At 38.2% G+C, this 18867-nt stretch overlaps 1 protein-coding gene across 4 annotated transcripts in view; it reads left to right on the top strand.

Annotated features, from left to right (window-relative positions):
* NDP (norrin cystine knot growth factor NDP) overlaps nt 1-17204 on the top strand; it is a 37116-nt gene extending 19912 nt beyond the window's left edge. The window contains exons 3-6 of one of the 4 annotated variants that reach the window (XR_014793778.1): nt 3730-4174; nt 7920-8576; nt 16815-16973; nt 17090-17142. Coding sequence is in view for 1 of the 4 variants with exons in the window: in XM_084870935.1 (XP_084727061.1) it covers nt 3730-3957 (228 nt within the window). In the remaining 3 variants the exon portion in view is untranslated. Of the gene's footprint in view, nt 1-3729; nt 6875-7919; nt 8577-9382; nt 9548-16814 lie in introns of those variants that run through there. The other 3 variants (XR_014793777.1, XR_014793779.1, XM_084870935.1) reach the window with 3 other exon arrangements.
* Nucleotides 17205-18867: the final 1663 nt, after the last annotated feature.

Raw genomic sequence — 18867 nt, 5'->3', positions numbered from 1 at the left:
AATCAGGGGCCACCGTGTTTTAGCAGGTGACCCGATGTTTGAAAGTGTCAAATGTTTACTGAACTGAGGGATGAATGGGTTAGGAGTTAGAGAGTGTGTGGTACTATCTTGAGAATTTCTGGGAGTCCCCAAATCACCAGGGGATAGAGCTGAGTGAAGATCTTGACAGTGAAGAAGGTATTATTTAGGACTGCCATGGATCTTGCAAGATGCAGCTCTGTGTACGCTTGGAGATGATGATGATGATGTGTCCCAAGAGGCCCATAAAACAAACGTCCGACTTGTATGGAAATGATATGTAGTCAGGTCTAATCAGAGAATGGTGAGTTGGTTCATACCTCAGGAAAACATCTTAATGTCAGGATGCAGGATATTATAGTGAATTAGACTAGGGGTTTCATTTTAGACAAACCTGAGTTTGACTCCAGCTCTGCCTTTTATCAGATATATGAGTTTGAGCAAGTTACTTAAACTTTCTAAATCTTCATTTACCTAATCTGTAGCAATACTATAGATTTATTTTTAGCATAGGATTGTTATGATGACTAAATTAGATTAAATGTTGTAAGCACCCAATACATTTTAGTGCTATTGTTATTATGAATTAAATGGTCACTATCTGGTGATCCATCTGGAGCAGAGCCTCTCAAATTTTAATAGGCCCAGAGCCTTGCTAATCAAAGTGTGGAGGTTAGCCTAGCGAAACTCATAAGAAATTCGGAATATCTGGTGTCAGAACTACTCAATCACATTATACATTTTAACAAGATCTGATTTACATGCATTTTATAGTTTAAGAAGCTCTGGTCTGGAAGACGTTCGTTAAATCTGTAACACAGGTGAGGTATGGCAGAGACTACTGTAAAATGTGGCATATCAAGAGTGAACCCGGAGAGCAGATATATCCCCTTTTCATTCCTTACCGAAACACATTATGGATCTTATCTTACACACTCCCCACTTCACCTATCCAACATACACAAAACACACCTAGATTTTAATATAGTTTCCAGCTTTCAGATAATATCTATATACTGGCAATCTCTCAGAGAGTAGATTTGCTCGTGCGCGCGCGCGTGTGTGCGTGTGCGTGCGTGTGTGTGTGTGTGTGTGTGTGTGTGTGTTTTGAGAATATTAAGGGCCCAATAATTGTTTCATAGTGTCTTCTTCAAGAAAAGATCATTTTAATTTGGCAATGGAGGTAGTTAAGATTTCATTAAGCAGAGCTAGGAGAAAAGGGTATTCCTAAAAGAGTAAAGACATGAGCAAAAGTAAGAGGCAGGGAAATTCTGTATAGTTCCATGAACTCGCAAGTAATTAAGCTTGAACAGAATAGGTAGTGTGTGATGTGAATAAAAACTGTTGTAAGAAAGACTGGAAAGATATGTGAAATCCATGTCATAGAGGGCCTTAGTGCCTGTTTAGGATTTTAAATTTTATTCTGAAGGCTGGGAACAGCCTGTATATTTGTGTATCCTTCTTGCCCAGAAAGAGGGACCCATTGGAGGTGGCTCCAGAATCTTCAGTGTTGGAGATCTTGTCCTTCAGAATGAGCTGAAGGTAGAGCTTGAGAACCTGAAAACTTTTAGTGAAATTACTACCAGTTTAGTTTTTCTACAAATGGTCCCATATTGCTGACTTTGTCATTTTACAGACCAAGGCTAATTGCCTGGTCATTCAAGGTCTACATTTGATTCACCTGTATGTGTGTCATTTGGGGATGATGCCCCACCATGTTTTGCTTCTGAATTAAGTCTGTTGGCATAGGTTCACTGTATCCATCCAGACTCCATTTTAGGAGGTTATTCTATGAATAACTGCTTAATCTGCCTAATAGATTATCTGCATTAGAGATGAGTAAATTGAACACAACTTCTTCAAAATGAGATGTCAAGGAGCTCTTCCCATGTACTGGAGGGTGTGTGAAGAAGGGGCTGGGGAAGATCTTGCTCTCTTTCATTAGAAGGATAGGATTTGCCTAGTTACTACTGACCTATGGCCTAATCTCTCCAAACCTATTTCAGATCATGTTAGTTTCAACTATCAATGTGAAGAGGAGGCAGGATGGAATCAAAGTTTTAATAAAACCTAAATGAGTTACAGCTGCTTTTTTCTCTCTACCTCTGATCTTTCAGAGAAAATAAATTAATAGGTCTCATTCAGTTTATCTTCACCAAGCCCTGCGGGTTGTTTCCTAGTATCATATTCTCTTGGTTGCTAAGAGATTGTTGGCTACTGCCCAACATCTTCTCAGGTAATGATCTATAATTATCAGCTTCTCTTCTTGTTGGAAAGACGGGCAGGCCATTTCCTTCTTTTAATCCTTGGGTGTTTAATTCTGTCCTGTAGGATAATATCAAAGATAATAGCTGGTGGAGTTTTTTTATTCTTCTTATATATTTCATTTCTAAAGATAATATTTAAACCTACAAAACTACCTTTATAACAAGTCTTTTTTTTAAAAAAAAAATTATCTTTATTGTTGATACTATTACAAATGTTCCCTTTGTTTTTTGTTTTTTTTCTCATTGACCCCCTCCACCCAGCACCTGCACTTCCTAGGCCTTTCACCACCCTGTTATCTTTGTCCATGGGTTTTGCATATGTGCATACAAGTTCTTTGGTTTATCTCTTCCCACCTATCCACCCACCTCTGCCTTCCCTCTGATATTCCATAATCTGTTCCATGCTTCTATGTCTCTGGATCTATTTTGTTAATTATTATTAATTTAAAAAATATATTTTTATTGTTTTTAGACAGAAAGGGAGAGGGAGAGAGAGAGAAACATCAATGATGAGAGGGAATCATGGATCGGCTACCTCCTGCACGCCCCCTACTGGGGATCAAGCCCGCAACCCGGGCATGTGCCCTTGACTGGAATAGAACCTGGGATCCTTCAGTCTGCAGGCTGATGTTCTATCCACTGAGCCAAACTGGCTAGGACCAGATCTATTTTGTTCATCAGTTTATTTTGTTCATTTGATTCCACATATGAGTGAGATCATGTGATACTTGACTTTTTCTCTGACTGGTTAATTTCACTTAACATAATAATATCCAGGTCCATCCATGCTGTCTCAAAGGGTAAGAAAGCCTTCTTTTATACAGATGCATAGTATTCCGTTGTATAAATGTAGTGTAGCTTTTTTTATCCGCTCATCTGCTGCTGGGCCCTTGGGCAATTTACAATAGTATCACTCGGATTATCCTTTTGTTTTCTTCTTCAGAAACCGATATTCCTTTCGTTTAGAAATTTCCTTCATATAACAATTTTTTTCTGTAGTTATTCTTTACCCCCTGACTTTAATTTGGAATGACTTTCTGCATTTTAAGACTCATAAAGTTGACATCAGGCCAAGGGTAGATTGCCACCTGTCTGAGGAGATTTCTTTTGTTCTTTGATTTTAATTTGCACATCGTGGTGGTAGGCCTTATTCGGTTGTTCTAAACTCTGAGTGCACTTAAAAATCACTCAAGGAGCTTTGAAAACGACAAAAGTCTGGCTCTGTCTTGAAGGATTTTAACTCAATTTGTCTGAGACAAGGCCTGGGTGTGGGCATTTTAAAAACAAGTTTTACCTCATGATTCCAACATGCAACCAGAGTTGAGAGCCACTGATCTAGTTCAGCAGGAACTGGCAAAGAGTATCAGGTTCTTGTAAAGGAGGCTGTGCTACCTGGCTGGGGCTTGGCATCTTCACATAGTAACCACCTTTCTTCTCTCCCCAGATGGTGCTTCTGGCCAGGTGTGAAGGACACTGCAGCCAGGCATCACGCTCTGAGCCCTTGGTGTCCTTCAGCACTGTCCTCAAGCAGCCCTTCCGCTCTTCCTGTCACTGCTGCCGTCCCCAGACCTCCAAGCTGAAAGCATTGAGGCTGCGCTGCTCAGGGGGCATGCGACTCACGGCCACCTACCGGTACATCCTCTCCTGTCACTGCGAGGAATGTGGCTCCTGAGACCTGCTGCTGAGTGGCTTTGGGATGGGACAACCTCCCTCCATCAGTGAGACAATTCAATCAGTCATGGACAGACTGGCAAGAAAGAAGTTAAGGCAAAAAAAGATGCAGCAATTCCCATGGGATTCTGCATTTTTCAGTAATAAAGACTCCACATGCTTGTTGACAGAGAGAGATACTCTGGGAACCTGTTGTCCATTCCTGTCTCCTTTCCCTGGTACAATTTCTTCTGTTTCCTTTTCAGATTCAGGCATCTTCCCCTTTGGTGCTGAATGTTGTTTGGGTTTCCAAAAATTCAGCATTAGTGGGAAAAGTGGGCCCCCAGGCAAGAATGGGTTAGACTGTTGCTGTCTGGTGCAGATTAGAGAAGCGTTCACTTTGGAAAACAGGAATGCCCAGTTCTTCCTGGGACATCAGCTAATCTTTATTTATCTTGTCATTTGCTCTAAAGTTGCCATTGCTGCTAACGATTCCCAATTTGAAATTCCAGGCATCAAGCATGTTGGTATGTTTATTCAAGTTCAATCACAGCCAGCTGACATTCAAATAATTAAATAGATTCTCTTAAACGATGCTGGGACTCCTGATAGCTGTAATTACTATTCAGAAATGACTTTTGGACGATAAAGGTGGCATAAGAATTTGTCATCTGAAGGCTCCCTCAGATAAATTATGGTAAAACTTTGTAAGGGAGCAGACTTTTAAAGACCTGCACAAATACAGATTCTGCACTGACTTTGAAAAGAGCATAAGTGTACTAGTGGCCTGGAGAATGCACTATACTCATGCATGCAAATTAGACAACCAAGTATGAACCTATTTGTGGGTGTGCTATAGCTCTAGTCATGCTGCAGGCATTTTCTCCAACATCCACTGGGCCATATGAAGCTTGCTGCCAAAATGGTGGCCTGGCTCATCTTCTAAACATTTGGTTTAAATATATTTTGGTCTCTGAGACTCCAAATTTGAGTCATTCCCATGTTGTGAAATAAAAAGAGAGTATCGTCAAAATTCTGCTTAAGCATTGTTTTTTCCTACTAAATATCTTACTTGGATGCATCTCTATTGTGTGTGCATTGTGGTGGTGGTGGTGGAGAAGTCAGAAAAAGAGGGAGATATGGTTCCAGAATGCATGGTGGGGCATTTTTAAACTTGGCTTTTAGTCTCAGAATATAGTTTATTGAACAAACACAAAATCTGATGCATTCTGGCTTCCTTAGGCACTACAAAATAAAATGGAAAAGTCATCACCTATTTAATTCCTTCACTTTACTCAGAAGAGAATAAATATTCATAAATGAAGTCTGAAGAACCAGAAAGAAGATAAATTGTTCACTACTTTGGTTTCTGTGTCATTGACCATCCAGTGCTATAGGTCCAATGATACTCCTGAGCTTTACAAGAACATTCACAGTACTAACATAGTGCTGTGTCTGCTTTAGGCATCTCAACACTAACCCAGACTGGCAATTCAGTTTCCAGGGCAACCTTGACACCATGCTGTCTTGGCTCACCAGAAATGCCAGTGCACCCCACTGTTAGTACAGCCAACCTGTGAATTACTTTTCCTGTAGACATGATGGTTTTATAAACTCGTTGGCATAGCTTTCACACATTTTTTAAAAATCCAGCAGGGTTAAATTTGTATTTGTGCCTTTGGAGCAGAAAAAATATAATGCTATTAAGCCTTGACCTAAATCTTAACCTTCATTGTGTCAGAGCCAGGCAGTCCACTAAATTGGCAGTTGTCTCATTCTGAAGGCAAATGTGAAATGTTAATTTGGACCATTATATGAAGAATATTTTTGTCATAAAAAAGGATTAAATTTAATATCTAAAGTTAAATGGTTATAATTCTTAACTGATAATGAAAGTATTAACCGCTGGTCACATTTATAGCTATTTTTTCATGTCACTAATCAAAAAGTGGAAATAATACTGTAGCCTTAAAATATATCTTTCTGGCTTTGAAAACTCAATTTGCTTTAAGAGTCACATGGCCCAAATTCCAGTATTTATTTCCTTACTACCGTTTTGGGACTGGAAGGGGTAGTTATATGACTCATATTTTCCAAATTCCCTGGAAGCCATAGAAAATATTCTCTTCAAATCCCATTACATGGTCTATTGTCAAAGCAGAATATGCTTGAAACAGTAGAGAATCATAAGACCGTGGCATTGGGGGGCGGGGAGCATTAAAAAGCAGCCATTCTCTTTTCTCCCTAAATTGATGAGCAAATGAAGGCCTGCAGAAAGTCAGGAGCTTGCCTAAAGTACCACACTTAGTTGTGGATTTGGAACTAGAACCAGAACCCAGGTTTCCAGCTCCACAGCATGGTGCTTCCCTTCCTCCCTCTCCACCAGTGAAAGGAACCTCACTCTTTTCAGGATTTTGGATGCTGAATATGGTGAATGGGTGAAAAAGGGTGCGACGAGACAGTCATGTCAAAATGGGGCACTTCAAGGCTGAGAAAGTGGGGAAAAAACTTATATTTTCCCTAAAGGCCTAAAAATAACCCTGGGAACTGAAAAAATTTAGACACTATTGGAGTTTAGATTACTATGGAATTTGTATTATATCTTTCAAAATTAAACATACTTAGCCTTATTTTAATGTCTACCCTTGAGGGATTGAGAGAGAACCAAATGAAAACATTGATTGGTTAAAAACATTACTGCTGGAATGTGTAAGGAATGTTCATCCGTCTTTCCCATTTGTTATGCATGAATAAAGGCAGACTAAAATATGTTATAATCTTAGTAGCTTACATCCTAAACGTCTGTATGATAATCCATAATGGTGGAGAGCAAGACTCTTATAAAATGATCTTATCCTCATTATTTATAAGCATTTAACAATAATGAGCTAACACTGCACTGGAAGATAGACGGATTACGGACTGAATTGACGTCTCAGTTTCCCACACCAATCTCTTAAGTCTCATTTGTGTAAGCTCCTGAACTTTCCCCAGAAACTTAAAATGAAAGAAAATCAACCCTTCGCCGAAACCGGTTTGGCTCAGTGGTAGAGCGTCGGTCTGCGGACTGAAAGGTCCCAGGTTCGATTCCGGTCAAGGGCATGTACCTGAGTTGTGGGTATATCCCCAATAGGGGGTGTGCAAGAGGCAGCTGGTCGATGTTTCTCTCTCATCGATGTTTCTATTTCTCTATATCTCTCCCTTCCTCTCTGTAAAAAAATCAATAAAATATATATATATATTTTTTTTTAAAAAAAGAAAGAAAATCAACCCTTCTAGGTCCTGAGGAAATACGTAATGGTTGATTTTCTAGTAAACTCAAGTGTTTGCTAATCTACCCAACACACTATTTTGTAGTAGGTAGAGTAGGATTGCATACGCACTATGACCAAGGAACTCTTTAAGTTGATTTCTTCCTTGAAACTTCGGAGAAATTAAGGCACAAATCTGGTTTTGGTCACTTCTTCAGGCATCATTAAAACATATACACTTGGCCCTGGCCAAGGTGGCACAGTTTATTAGAGGATTGTTCCTGCACCAAAAGGTTGCTGGTTCAATTCCCGGTCAGGGCATATACCAGTACATAGGTTTCAGGTTTGATCACCGGTTGCGGGAGGCAGTCAATTGATGTACCTCCTCTCTCTCTCTCTCTCTCTCTCTCTCTCTCTCTCTCTCTCTCTCTCTCTCCCTCCCTCCCTCCCTCCCTCCCTCCTTCCCTCCCTCTCCCTCTCTTTCTCTCTCTAAGATCAATTAAAAAGAAATTAATAAAATTAAATTATTACAGTTCTTTAAAAATAATGACCTTTTTAAAACACACGCACACACACACACACACACACACACACACACACACACACACCATATACATTTGAGAAAGACAGCTGCCAAGATGGAACACTGAATGCATGGGGATCAATGGGTAAGAAGGCTTAGATCAGAAAGGAAACCCATATCCTGCTAATGGTGCTTTCTTCATGACCCTAGATGCAGCCACATCCTGGCAGAAAGACATACTCATTACCTTCAGAAGCTAGAACAGTGGAGAAGGTTGGATCTGGGAAGAGAGGTTCTGCACAAAGCTGTATCATTACATCCCTAGAGGAGTGCTTTACTTCATAATGTCTTTTTCAATGCACAATCAGGTACCCAGAAACTACTTGCTGAAGGACAGTATTTCATGAGAAAATGCCAACACACCAATGTCTTCCTGTAAGTCTTCACTTTATGAATATTAATGAAATTTTTTTATTTATGCTACTATCAATCTATAACAGCATAGGCCTTTTCTTCAAATTGATTATGAATGTAATTCCAAATTCCACATTGAGTAAAGTCATTCTGTGCCTTCAAATATGAATGTCTCTTCTTATGTGGTAGACAGAACATTTTAAATTTGATGACTCTTGTGAACATGGATAAGCACCAGGGAAAGACTTGTTACCTTAGCTGTTGATCTTCTTCAGAGACTGTCTCAGCTGCAGAGTCACCTTGCCCAAGGGCATTCTCTCCCAGGGGTAGCGGAGGAGTGATGGAGGATCCAAGGAGTGATGGAGGTGGGAGCATGAGAGCCTATCTTGGCCTGATGCAAGACAACTCCAGTGGACAAACTTGGTTCCAGAATTGTCCACTAGGCTGACCAAGGTATGCCAGTTCAACTTCTCTTTGTGCCCAAGTTTGCTTCTCCCCTGGCCTTCCATAGGTGCTGATCCCTAATAAATTCCCTGCACCACAGGCTCCATCTCAATATCTGACTCTTGGGAACCAAAGCCTGAAACAGTAACTTTAACATATTTTCTTGGCCTGTAAAAAGAAACACGTGCATCTAAGCTGTGTAGTCTCGTTATGTGGTCCAATAATATTTAGGGTTAAGATTATGTTTCTGTTTCCTCTAAGTTCATAATTTAAATATATGTGCCGGCATCTACTATATGTCAGAATGCCAAATGCTGGAGATGATGAGGTGAAAAGGGCATAGCCTAGCTTTATTATGTGCACAGGCTACAGAGGGCTAGAGATGACTATAATTAAGTGTACTGATGACATATAGAGATAATCTACAAAGTAGATGATTTTTATTGAGTTTATTGGAGTTCCATAAAATTATATAGGTTATATAATTTTATTAACCATAATTTTATATGGTTAATAAAATTATATAGATTTCAGGGGTACAATGCTATAATATATCATTCATATATTATATTGTGTGTTCACCACCCCAAGAGTCCGTTCATCACCATTTATTCTCCCTTTACCCTCCCCTAATCCCCCCACCCCCCCTTCCCTCTAGCAATCACAGTACTGTTGTCTGTCTATAAGGTGGGTTTTTTTTAATTTTATTTGTTTGCTTGATCCCTTCATCTTTTTCACCCAGCACTCTACCCCTCCTCTTTAACAGCTGCCAGTCTGTTCTCTGTATCTATGAGTTTATTTCTATTTTGTTGCAGCCATTGTGGAAAGCAGTATGGAGTTACCTCAAAAAATTAAAGATGGAAATGCCTTGCCGAAACCGGTTTGGCTCAGTGGTAGAGCGTCAGTCTGCGGACTGAAAGGTCCCAGGTTCGATTCTGGTCAAGGGCATGTACATTGGTTGCAGGCATATCCCCGGTAGGGGGTGTGCAAGAGGCAATTGGTCGATGTTTCTCTCTCACCGACGTTTCTAGCTCTCTATCTCTCTCCCTTCCTCTCTGTAAAAAATCAATAAAATATATTTTTTTAAAAAAATGGAAATGCCTTATAACCCAGCAATTGCACTTCTGGGAATATATCCAAAGAAACCTGACACACTAATTTGAAAGAATATGTACAGCCCTGTGTTCATTGCAATGTTATTTACAATAGCCAAGATTTGGAAGCAGCTCAAGTGCCCATCAGTACATTTGTGGATAAAAATAAATAAATAAAGCTGTGGTACATTTACACACTGGAATACTACTCAGCCATGAAAAAGGAAATAGCTTTTGCAATAGCATGGTTGGACCTGGAGAGTATTATGTTAAGTGAAATACACCAGTCAGAGCAAGACAAATATCACATGATTTTACTTATATGTTAAATCTAATGAACAAAATAAAGCAGATGATCTTGTGTGTTCATTTTAAAGCGGTTGTTATAAAAGTAAGAGGATATGACTTTTAGTGATAACATTAGCATTTGTACATCACTCACATAGATTGAATCTCATTTGGTTTCCAAAATATTCATGTGAGATTAATTTTATTACAAAAACTCACAGACTCACAGATAAGCTGGAGGTTGTCTTCTGACATTTTAAACTCTGTGCTTTCTTTGCTATTCCCAAACACTGTTTTTATTTCTAAAGTTTGTGAACAGAAGGAGAGAACCATGAAACCATTTTGTGTTGGTATGTGTCAGTTCTCATTAGCAAACTATGATCCCAGAATGAACACAAAGCATACAGGATCTTAACCTCATTGAACTTTAGATACTATGCTATATTAATATAAACTTCTGACAAAAGAAGAAAGAATTCTAAATTATATATGAAAACAAAGCCACATTTGTGAGTTTATTTATTTATTTATTTATTTTTAATATATTTTTATTGATTTTGTACAGAGAGGAAGGGAGAGAGATAGAGAGTTGGAAACATCGATGAGAGAGAGTCATCGATCAGCTGCCTCTTGCACACCCCCTACTGGGGATATGCCCGCAACCAAGGTACATGCCCTTGACCGGAATCGAACCCGGGACCCTTCAGTCCCCAAGCCAACGCTCTATCCATTGAGCTAAGCCGGTCTTGGCAACACATTTGTGAGTTTAAAGCCCTATCATATTTGGCTATAATATTTCGAATGACTCCAATGTCCTTGTGTTATACATACATGTTAACTTGAATGTTTTATTTTAAAATTGTTGAGGATTGGATATGGCTCCCTAGAAACAGCTTAATTTGTGAGGCCTATCATCATCATCATCGTTGTTAACCTTGATTAATAGTATGTAATGAAGCAGACTTGTGCTTAGCATTTTCTCTGCTTTATCTCATTTTATTCTCCCAACCAACTTTGAGCTTAATATAATCCCCAATTTGCAGACAGTATGAGTTAGTGCTTATGGTTTGTAATCACTCAGACATTTTTTGTTTTCCAGAGTTCTTCATTATCTTCAATATGATCACCAAAACTAATATTGCCATCATCATCACAAAGAATATTTAAAGCATCTGTACATGCACATATGTTTATAAATATAATTTTTAAAGAAGTAAAGTACTTCCCTGTAATAAGCTGACATTCACCACTAAGAAATCTTATATTTTTACTTATTTATTTTATGTTTTTTTTTTCTTCTTTATAAGAGTTGTGTATGGGTGATGTTTTACATAAGTAATAAAAAATGGAAGAAAACTCATTGAAATATTGCTTTGTCTAATCTCAGAACATAGTGAATTGATGTTAATACATCATTCATTTTGAACATTTTTAAAAATGGAAATAGGGAATATTTCATTTTCAAAAGTGTTACATTTTTCCTTTTATTTTTTTTCCTAGCTCACTGTTCCTCTTGTCTAACAAAGGTGGCAAGCAGCAGATAAATGGAAAGAGATGGGGGTCATTCAATGGTGGGAGGGTGGGTCAGACAAGCTTAGCTTTTGTGCATTGAGGCCCTGGATATATGCCAGGAGCCATTTAGGGGAAAAGAGAGGCTTTTAGGCAGAGTGCTCATTCATAATTAAGTTGCTTAGTTGCAGGGCCATCAAAGGCAAACTTCAAATACCCTGACAGCAAAGCCACCTGTGCTAAAAGCAGAAGCAGGATCATGCAGTGGAAACACAGGGCTATGGCAGATACTCAGAAAGCACTGAGCACAGAGAACATTTTGAAAAACAAAAGCAAAAGCCTGGGTCGTGTGTCTGAGGAACCAGGCAAGCATTTGTTAGGTCTAAGATTCAGAATCAATCACCGGGGCCTGTGCTGATGCACAAGAAACCTAAGCCTTGCTTCGTGTGCTGTGTGGCCTCCAACAGGAGAGTAATTTTAAAGTAAAAAGCCAATGACAGCACTCATGGAATATTTACCACGCTGAGTATTGTGCTAGACATGATAGGTTTCCAATTTAATCTGCTCAACAACTTTGTGGTTAGCAGCGTTTTGCGGACTGTTTCATTCTTGGTAAGCAACATTTCTCACAATGTCAGCCCCCCCAAAGAATTAGATCATCATAGCAAACAGCATGTTAAGCAACATTCACACTGGCAAGTCATTTGGTATGTAGCCTTTAGATGGTGCTCACGTTCCACTCTAACACACAGTCTGCAAGAACTCTATGCTCAGAGCCAAGAAGATGGAAGGACCTCAAGAAGCTAGCTATATTTCAAACCTCCTGTGCCAGACCCTGGGAAAATACCCACAAATACCTTTGAAGTGTGGAGATCTTGATAAAAATACATTTCTGGGGCTTTCATTGCCACAGTAAGGTTTTAATAATGCTAAATGTAGCAGACTACTCTGAGCAGGTCTCATGAATCCATGCCATCAGTCAGTACTTTAAATGCGAATACACACATTCACAAGTCCGATTCATCTTGTGTATTTGTTCATTGGTTAGGTCTTATGGTGATTCTTGTTCAAAATGCTGCTAGATTGTATGATGGAGCTATTTATTTTGCATGACAGTTTGCCTTGGGAAAGCCTCATTCATTCACTTAAAAAGAACTGCTAAAAGCTAGATCATTCTTTTTTTTTCTTCCTTGCTCTGAAAAGAGGGGTGGATAAAAACACATTACACCATAGCAACCGTTCTACATCAGACTTTTATGTCTCATTTCTTCTCTTTTCCACGCGTTGTGAATTTCTGAGGCTCCTTTTGTCTCATAGTCCTGCCAAAGAGACAATGTTTTGCTATCCGGCTTTTCTTTGGCATTGCAGCAGGTGAGAAGCTGTGTCACAGTGGCATAAAGAAGCCCTGGCCATTGTTGAGATTTTCTGTGCAGGGAAGAAAACAATTTCTTGTCTATTCACATATGGGATCTGACTAGGTTCCCAAAGTACCATACTTAGCATATGTATGTGGTGCGGGCGTGTGTGTGTGTGTGTGTGTGTGTGTGTGTGTGTGTGTGTGTGTAGGGGGTGATGGTCAAAAGGGAAGTGAAGTTTCCAGATAATCTGATGAGAAGAGAGTTTCAGAGCTTCATGATACCATTTTTCTAATGTCTGAAATTCTATAATAGTGAAAAAAATCAATCTGCTCAGAAGAATTATGCAAGAGGCAGAATTAGATCCAAAGGGACAGAAATATGTGTGAGCTACTCGCAAGTATTTCGACTCAATTTCAGCAAAATTTTGTTTTCAGTTTTAAAAACATTGCTAACTTACAGAAGAATTGCAAGAAAAGTACAAAAAATGCACATAAGCTGGGTACCTTTATCCCTTCATTGTTAAAATTTTGGCACATTTACTTTATCTCTCTTATATATGGTATTATATTTTCTGGAACCACTTGATAGTAAATGCCATTATAATATTCTTACATTTATAGATATTTCATCATGCATTTCCTAAGAATAAGGACATTTTCTTGCATAACCTAAGTAAAATTATACATTCCATACTCAAATTTCAGCAATTTTCCCAATATTGTCCATTATAACAATATTATTTCCTCTGATCCAGAATCCACTAGGATACATTACTGCTGATATAAGGAAGAATAGACTTTGTAAGATTTAAGACCTTCAGAAATGAAAGAGGCTGTATCAAATATTAAATTTCAAATATCAGCTTGGCATGCTTATCATATAGAGCTTACTAGCTTGGTTGTGGGACAGAATAAAAGACCTATTTAAATAAATAACCCAGCCCTAGCATGCTTGTCATTTGTTGATTTGTTGATGATAGCCATTCTGGCAGGTGTGAGGTTTTTGATTTTCATCTCTTGGATGATTAGTGGTATGTTTGCATCCTTTCATGATTACTTTCCAGTATTTAAATCGTGCCTCTGGCATCTTTAAAATGGATTTCCAAATTTTTATTACTCAAATTCAGTTCTACTTTTCTTCATTTAACCATTCCTGTTAAGACTTATTTTGATGTCATGCAAGAAGTACTTAAGTCATATTTGCTAGATTTGAAGATGGAGGAAGGAAGCCATAAGCCAAGGAATGCAGTGGTCTCTAGAAGCAGTAAAGCAAAGAAATACATTCTTCTTTAGCACCTCCACAAGAAATGCAGCCCTACCAACAGTTGGATTTTAGCCCAGTGACATCCATTTCAGACTTCAGACCTCCACAACTGTTAAGATAATAAATTTACTTTGCTTCAGCCACTAAATTATTTTGATCATTTTAAAGTAAATTGTTCTCAGTAACTATAGGGATGTACAGCTCAGCTTTTATCTGGAAACATTTCTGAGAAAATATGAATTGTCATCTGTGACAATATGAATTTTCATTTTCCCATGGACACTTTTATTCAACCAGTTTACTTTGGGCCCACCCAGATCATCCAGAATGATCTCCTAATATTAATATAAGCTGATGAGCAACCCTAATTCCATCTGCAACATCAATTCCCCTTTACTATGTAGGGTTAGGGTTCTAGAATTTAGAAAATGGACACCTTTTGGGGACCAACTTTCTTCCTATCACAGTGACTATATACTAGTTTCTAACAAAAACACAAAACTTTCTAAATGTGAAAATATATCCTCCCCAATTTGAAAGAGATGAAATGAAGCAGAAAATTGAAGGGGAAAATGAGGCTCAGAAATAAATAAGCTAAGGACTAGTAGACCTATGGCTCAAACTCCTGGCTTGACTCTAAATCCTTGCTCTTTTTATGGCTTCACATGATAAAAAGTCCAAAGACTCATCTCTTGAGAAGTGGAATTATGACAATCAGTCTGGTGGTTGTTAGTAAGGTGTGTCTAAAGTTGGAGATATATATGATTATGATCAGAATTGTTGTTCCTAAAGACTGCCAAAAACCAATTAAGGAAGATAAAGGGGGTCAAGAGGAGCCAAAGACATAATAATGACCTTCAAACATATAATAGGATTTTCATGGGGATGAATTAGGTCATTTTTCTTTATTTTCTTAGAAGACAAAAACACAGAAGTAGATTTAAGTTAAAACTGCAGAAACTTTATATCTTCATTAGAAAGAATTTTTTTTCTTTCAAGGGAACAAACAAACAAGCAAACAACAACACTGGAAGAGGCTTCCAGGGGAAATGATAGGGACTATTCTGCGAAACCTTGAGAAATAAACAGGATAGTGATTTGAGAGAGATTGAGGCAATTCCCCAGAATGGAAGTGAGGGCCTAGCAAGATGGATGATTTTCTAGGATCACTCTTTAGTTCTAATAAGAGATGGTAAGATTCTGAGCACAAGGTAGAGATTATCATGTGTCATGGTCCAAACTCAAATTGCTGTTGTTTCTGACAGTCACTGACAATTTGGAAAGCTCATCAGACTAAAGTACAAAGGAAAGCTTCAGTGTCAAACATTTTGAAAGTTAATGCTGCTGGCTTTGAAGGGATGGGATAATATGGTGGAGAAATACCGGCATTACTTCTGTAGTTTTGGAGGGAGTAGTTGGAGTAGAGTGTGTTTTAGGTTTTGATCCTGATTCTGTAATTTATTAGCTGAGTGACCCTAGGCAATTTTCTGAATTTATCTGAGCCTCAGTTTTCTATTATGTAAAATGAACGTAATAATACACATGTCAAAGTGTTTTTAGGAAGATAAAATGAGGAAATATGAGCCACGTTCTTAAAGGTAAACCTACAACATAACAGACACTCAATTAATGCTATTTTTCTTCCTTTAAGCAAACCGTGAAACATACTGCATTTGATTTGAGATGTTTTCATGCTGCTGTTAACTGTTTTCACCTCTCTAGGATTTACCTTCCTAAGAATGTACCTTCTCTGTCTATACTTTCTCTCCCACCACTATGCCCACATCTGTACTTCACATTTACAGCTGAGTGGTCCTTCAACAGATGCTGAGTGATAAGACATGCTCCTATTTTCAATGACAAGGGGAAGACAGAACAACATGGAACCACCCTGAGAGGTGTGAAAACAGCCAGCAGATCTTATGATGCCCTTAGGGTCATATGGTACTTGGCAAGATGGCAGGTACCCTGTTTCCCCGAAAATAAGACAGTGTCTTCTATTAATTTTTGCTCCCAAAGATGCTCTAGGTCTTATTTTCAGGGGTTGTCTTATTTTTCCATGAAGAAGAATACGATACACATTTATTGTTAAATGAAAATAAAGGAAATTTATTAGCTGTATACGGTATGGTAGTATGGTAGTTGTCAACACAAACCAGACAAACTGTGAATCCTACAGTATCAAGAATTTACTCATTTATTCAGTGACAATCATGTCATCATCTTCTGGAACATCATCAGAACAATCCAATTCCTGAATTTCCTGGTGAATTTCTTGCGACTCCATTTCTTTCAGAATCAGTGGACCAAATCTCTCATGTTTAGCCTGGGGGGGGGGCTTATTTTCGGGGGGATGCCTTATATTTCACTCAGAAGGAAACCTGTAAGTAGGTCTTATTTCCGGAGGATGTCTTATTTTCGGGGAAACACGGCAGTAAAAGTAATAAATCTGAGCTATAAGTTGGGCTTTCTGCTGGCCTGGCTACACTTTAAGTGGGTGCTCCTAAGGACAGGTATCTTTCTGTTTTTAACTTCAAAGAGTTGGGTTTGTTGGTGGAAGATATGCCATTGGTAATGATTGATGCTTTTGGACCAATTGGGTCCCTTTTTATTCTCAGGTTACTGTATATGTCACTTACCACATATAAGATGCATAAGATGGTGATTCTCCAGGGCCATCTGACCTCATCATAGAAAAAAAAAAAAAAATTCTAAAAGATTTTTTTGAATTCCAGCTCTGCCAGCAGAGGGAGTGCCCGGGATTAATGTAGAAAGCCTGACTGCTATGATCTCTAGCTGTGTCTTGGCTCAGAGTCATTCCGATAAGTGGATTATGGTTGGATGGGAGCAAAAGAATCACAAATGGCTGCAAATTCTTCCCCTCCCTCCAAGAGGTATAGTCTGTTTCTGAACCTCTTACATTTTTATTGGCCCTGTGATTTGCTTTGGCTATTGGGGAGTTAGTAAACTGGTTGCAACCAGAAACTTGAAAAGTGCTTGTCTATTTCAGTTGATGCCATTCTAGGCCAGCCAGCCAACTGCCAACAAGCACCGGATCCTAGAGCAGGGGTTGGCAACTGCAGTTTGCTGGACAGTTGCTTGTTTTTGTAAATAAAGTTTTATTGGAAAACAGCCATACTCTTCATTTATTACTATCTATGGCTTCTTTAGTGCTATACTGGCCAGGTTGACTAGTTGTAACAAATACTGTATGTCCCACACAACTTAAAATATTTACTACTGGCCTTTTACAGAAAAAGTTTGCTGACCCTTGCCCTAGACACATGAGGAAGCCCAGCCAAGCCAAAATTAAAAAAAAAAAAAATCTCCCTAGTCGGTCCCAGCCAGTATTGCCAATCCATATAACTACAAGTCAAACAAGGGTTATTTTAACAACTTAATCTTGCAGTAGTTTGTTATGTAGAAAAACTAACTTGTACAGTCACATAAAGGTTTCTTAGATAACTCTGAGAACAACATGTAGCTAAGAAAGCTTCAGGAGTCAGATGAAGATCATAAGATAGCCAGTACAATATTTTTGCCTTTAGCCTCTGACAATATTTTGGAAGAGGAAATTGATTTACTTTTATAATATCCCTACACGCATATATAAACTGGAAACAGAGGATTTGTCCCCGGAGTTATACATACAAGACCACACCTAACGATCTCTCAACATTTATCAACACATTTCTATTGTATGCTGGTATTGATTGTAGACAGATTACATAACTGGATGGCATATCATAATAGATAGAAGAAAATTTGCACATAAAGACTCTCTGATATTAAATTTTGACAAAGCTTTTTAAAAATCTGTGCCTTTCTTGGTAACTATAAATATTGACATGTTGTCATTAAGTTGTCTCACTCTCCCATCAAAATGCATGTAACCCAAAATTAAAGAAAGGCCGTTTGGTGGCTTATTTAAGTCTGTCAAGAAAATATACTCTGTGGTAAGAAAAAGGAAGATTTTATTTTTAACTCCCAAAGAGCAGATGCATTATTTGTTTCAGCAATTAGAACTAGTAGTATACTTCCCCAGCCCCATAATTCTAGGCCCCCAAACTCTGGAAAATAGAATGCCTTTTGAGACAAGATCACTTCATCATGTCTGTATGCAAATTGCCTATTCTTAATCATTCCCTGTGTCTCTTTTTTAAAAAGTTCATGTGCCTAGAAACCCCAAAGTAAGTATTTGCTGATAATTTATTAATTTGTTAAACCAACATTTGTCAAGACTTATATGAGAAAATAAAGAATTGTGATTATTTTACTTGTGTGAAAGAACTACAGCCAAAGTTACATAAAGCCATCCATTATTAAATCTAAGTTTAGTGCACACAATTTCTTGACACTCAGACCTTGATGAAACTATATCTTCATTCTCTGATGAAAATTCCAAAAGTTAAAATTGCAAAGATGTTATACCAACACTTATCATGCCCCAGATTTCTATGGATACTTTTCCCATGAAAATATATGATTCATATGATCATCACAAGCTTTTACTCTTTAAGCTGCATTTAAAATGTACTTTTCTTCATCTACTAGGTACCACCTTGTTGAGTTTCTGATAAATTTTTAGTGTTTTGCTATTCTAATTAACTCACGGTATTTGAAATAACTAGATAATATTTCACATATCATTTTTTTCAGTGTCAATTTTAATTTAAATGATCTCAAACTAAAAGTCAGAAATACAGTGTCTTACCTTTAAGATACTTATCCCAGAAGCCTCTTCTTTATCTGAAGAGGAAAAAAAACCCTCATAATTATAAATTTTCC

This window comes from Pipistrellus hanaki (genome assembly GCF_964339955.1).
Source record: "Pipistrellus hanaki genome assembly, chromosome: X".
Taxonomy (NCBI): Eukaryota; Metazoa; Chordata; class Mammalia; order Chiroptera; family Vespertilionidae; genus Pipistrellus; species Pipistrellus hanaki.
The sequence above is the reverse complement of the archived record's forward strand: the minus strand, read 5'-3'. Positions and strand labels throughout refer to the sequence as shown.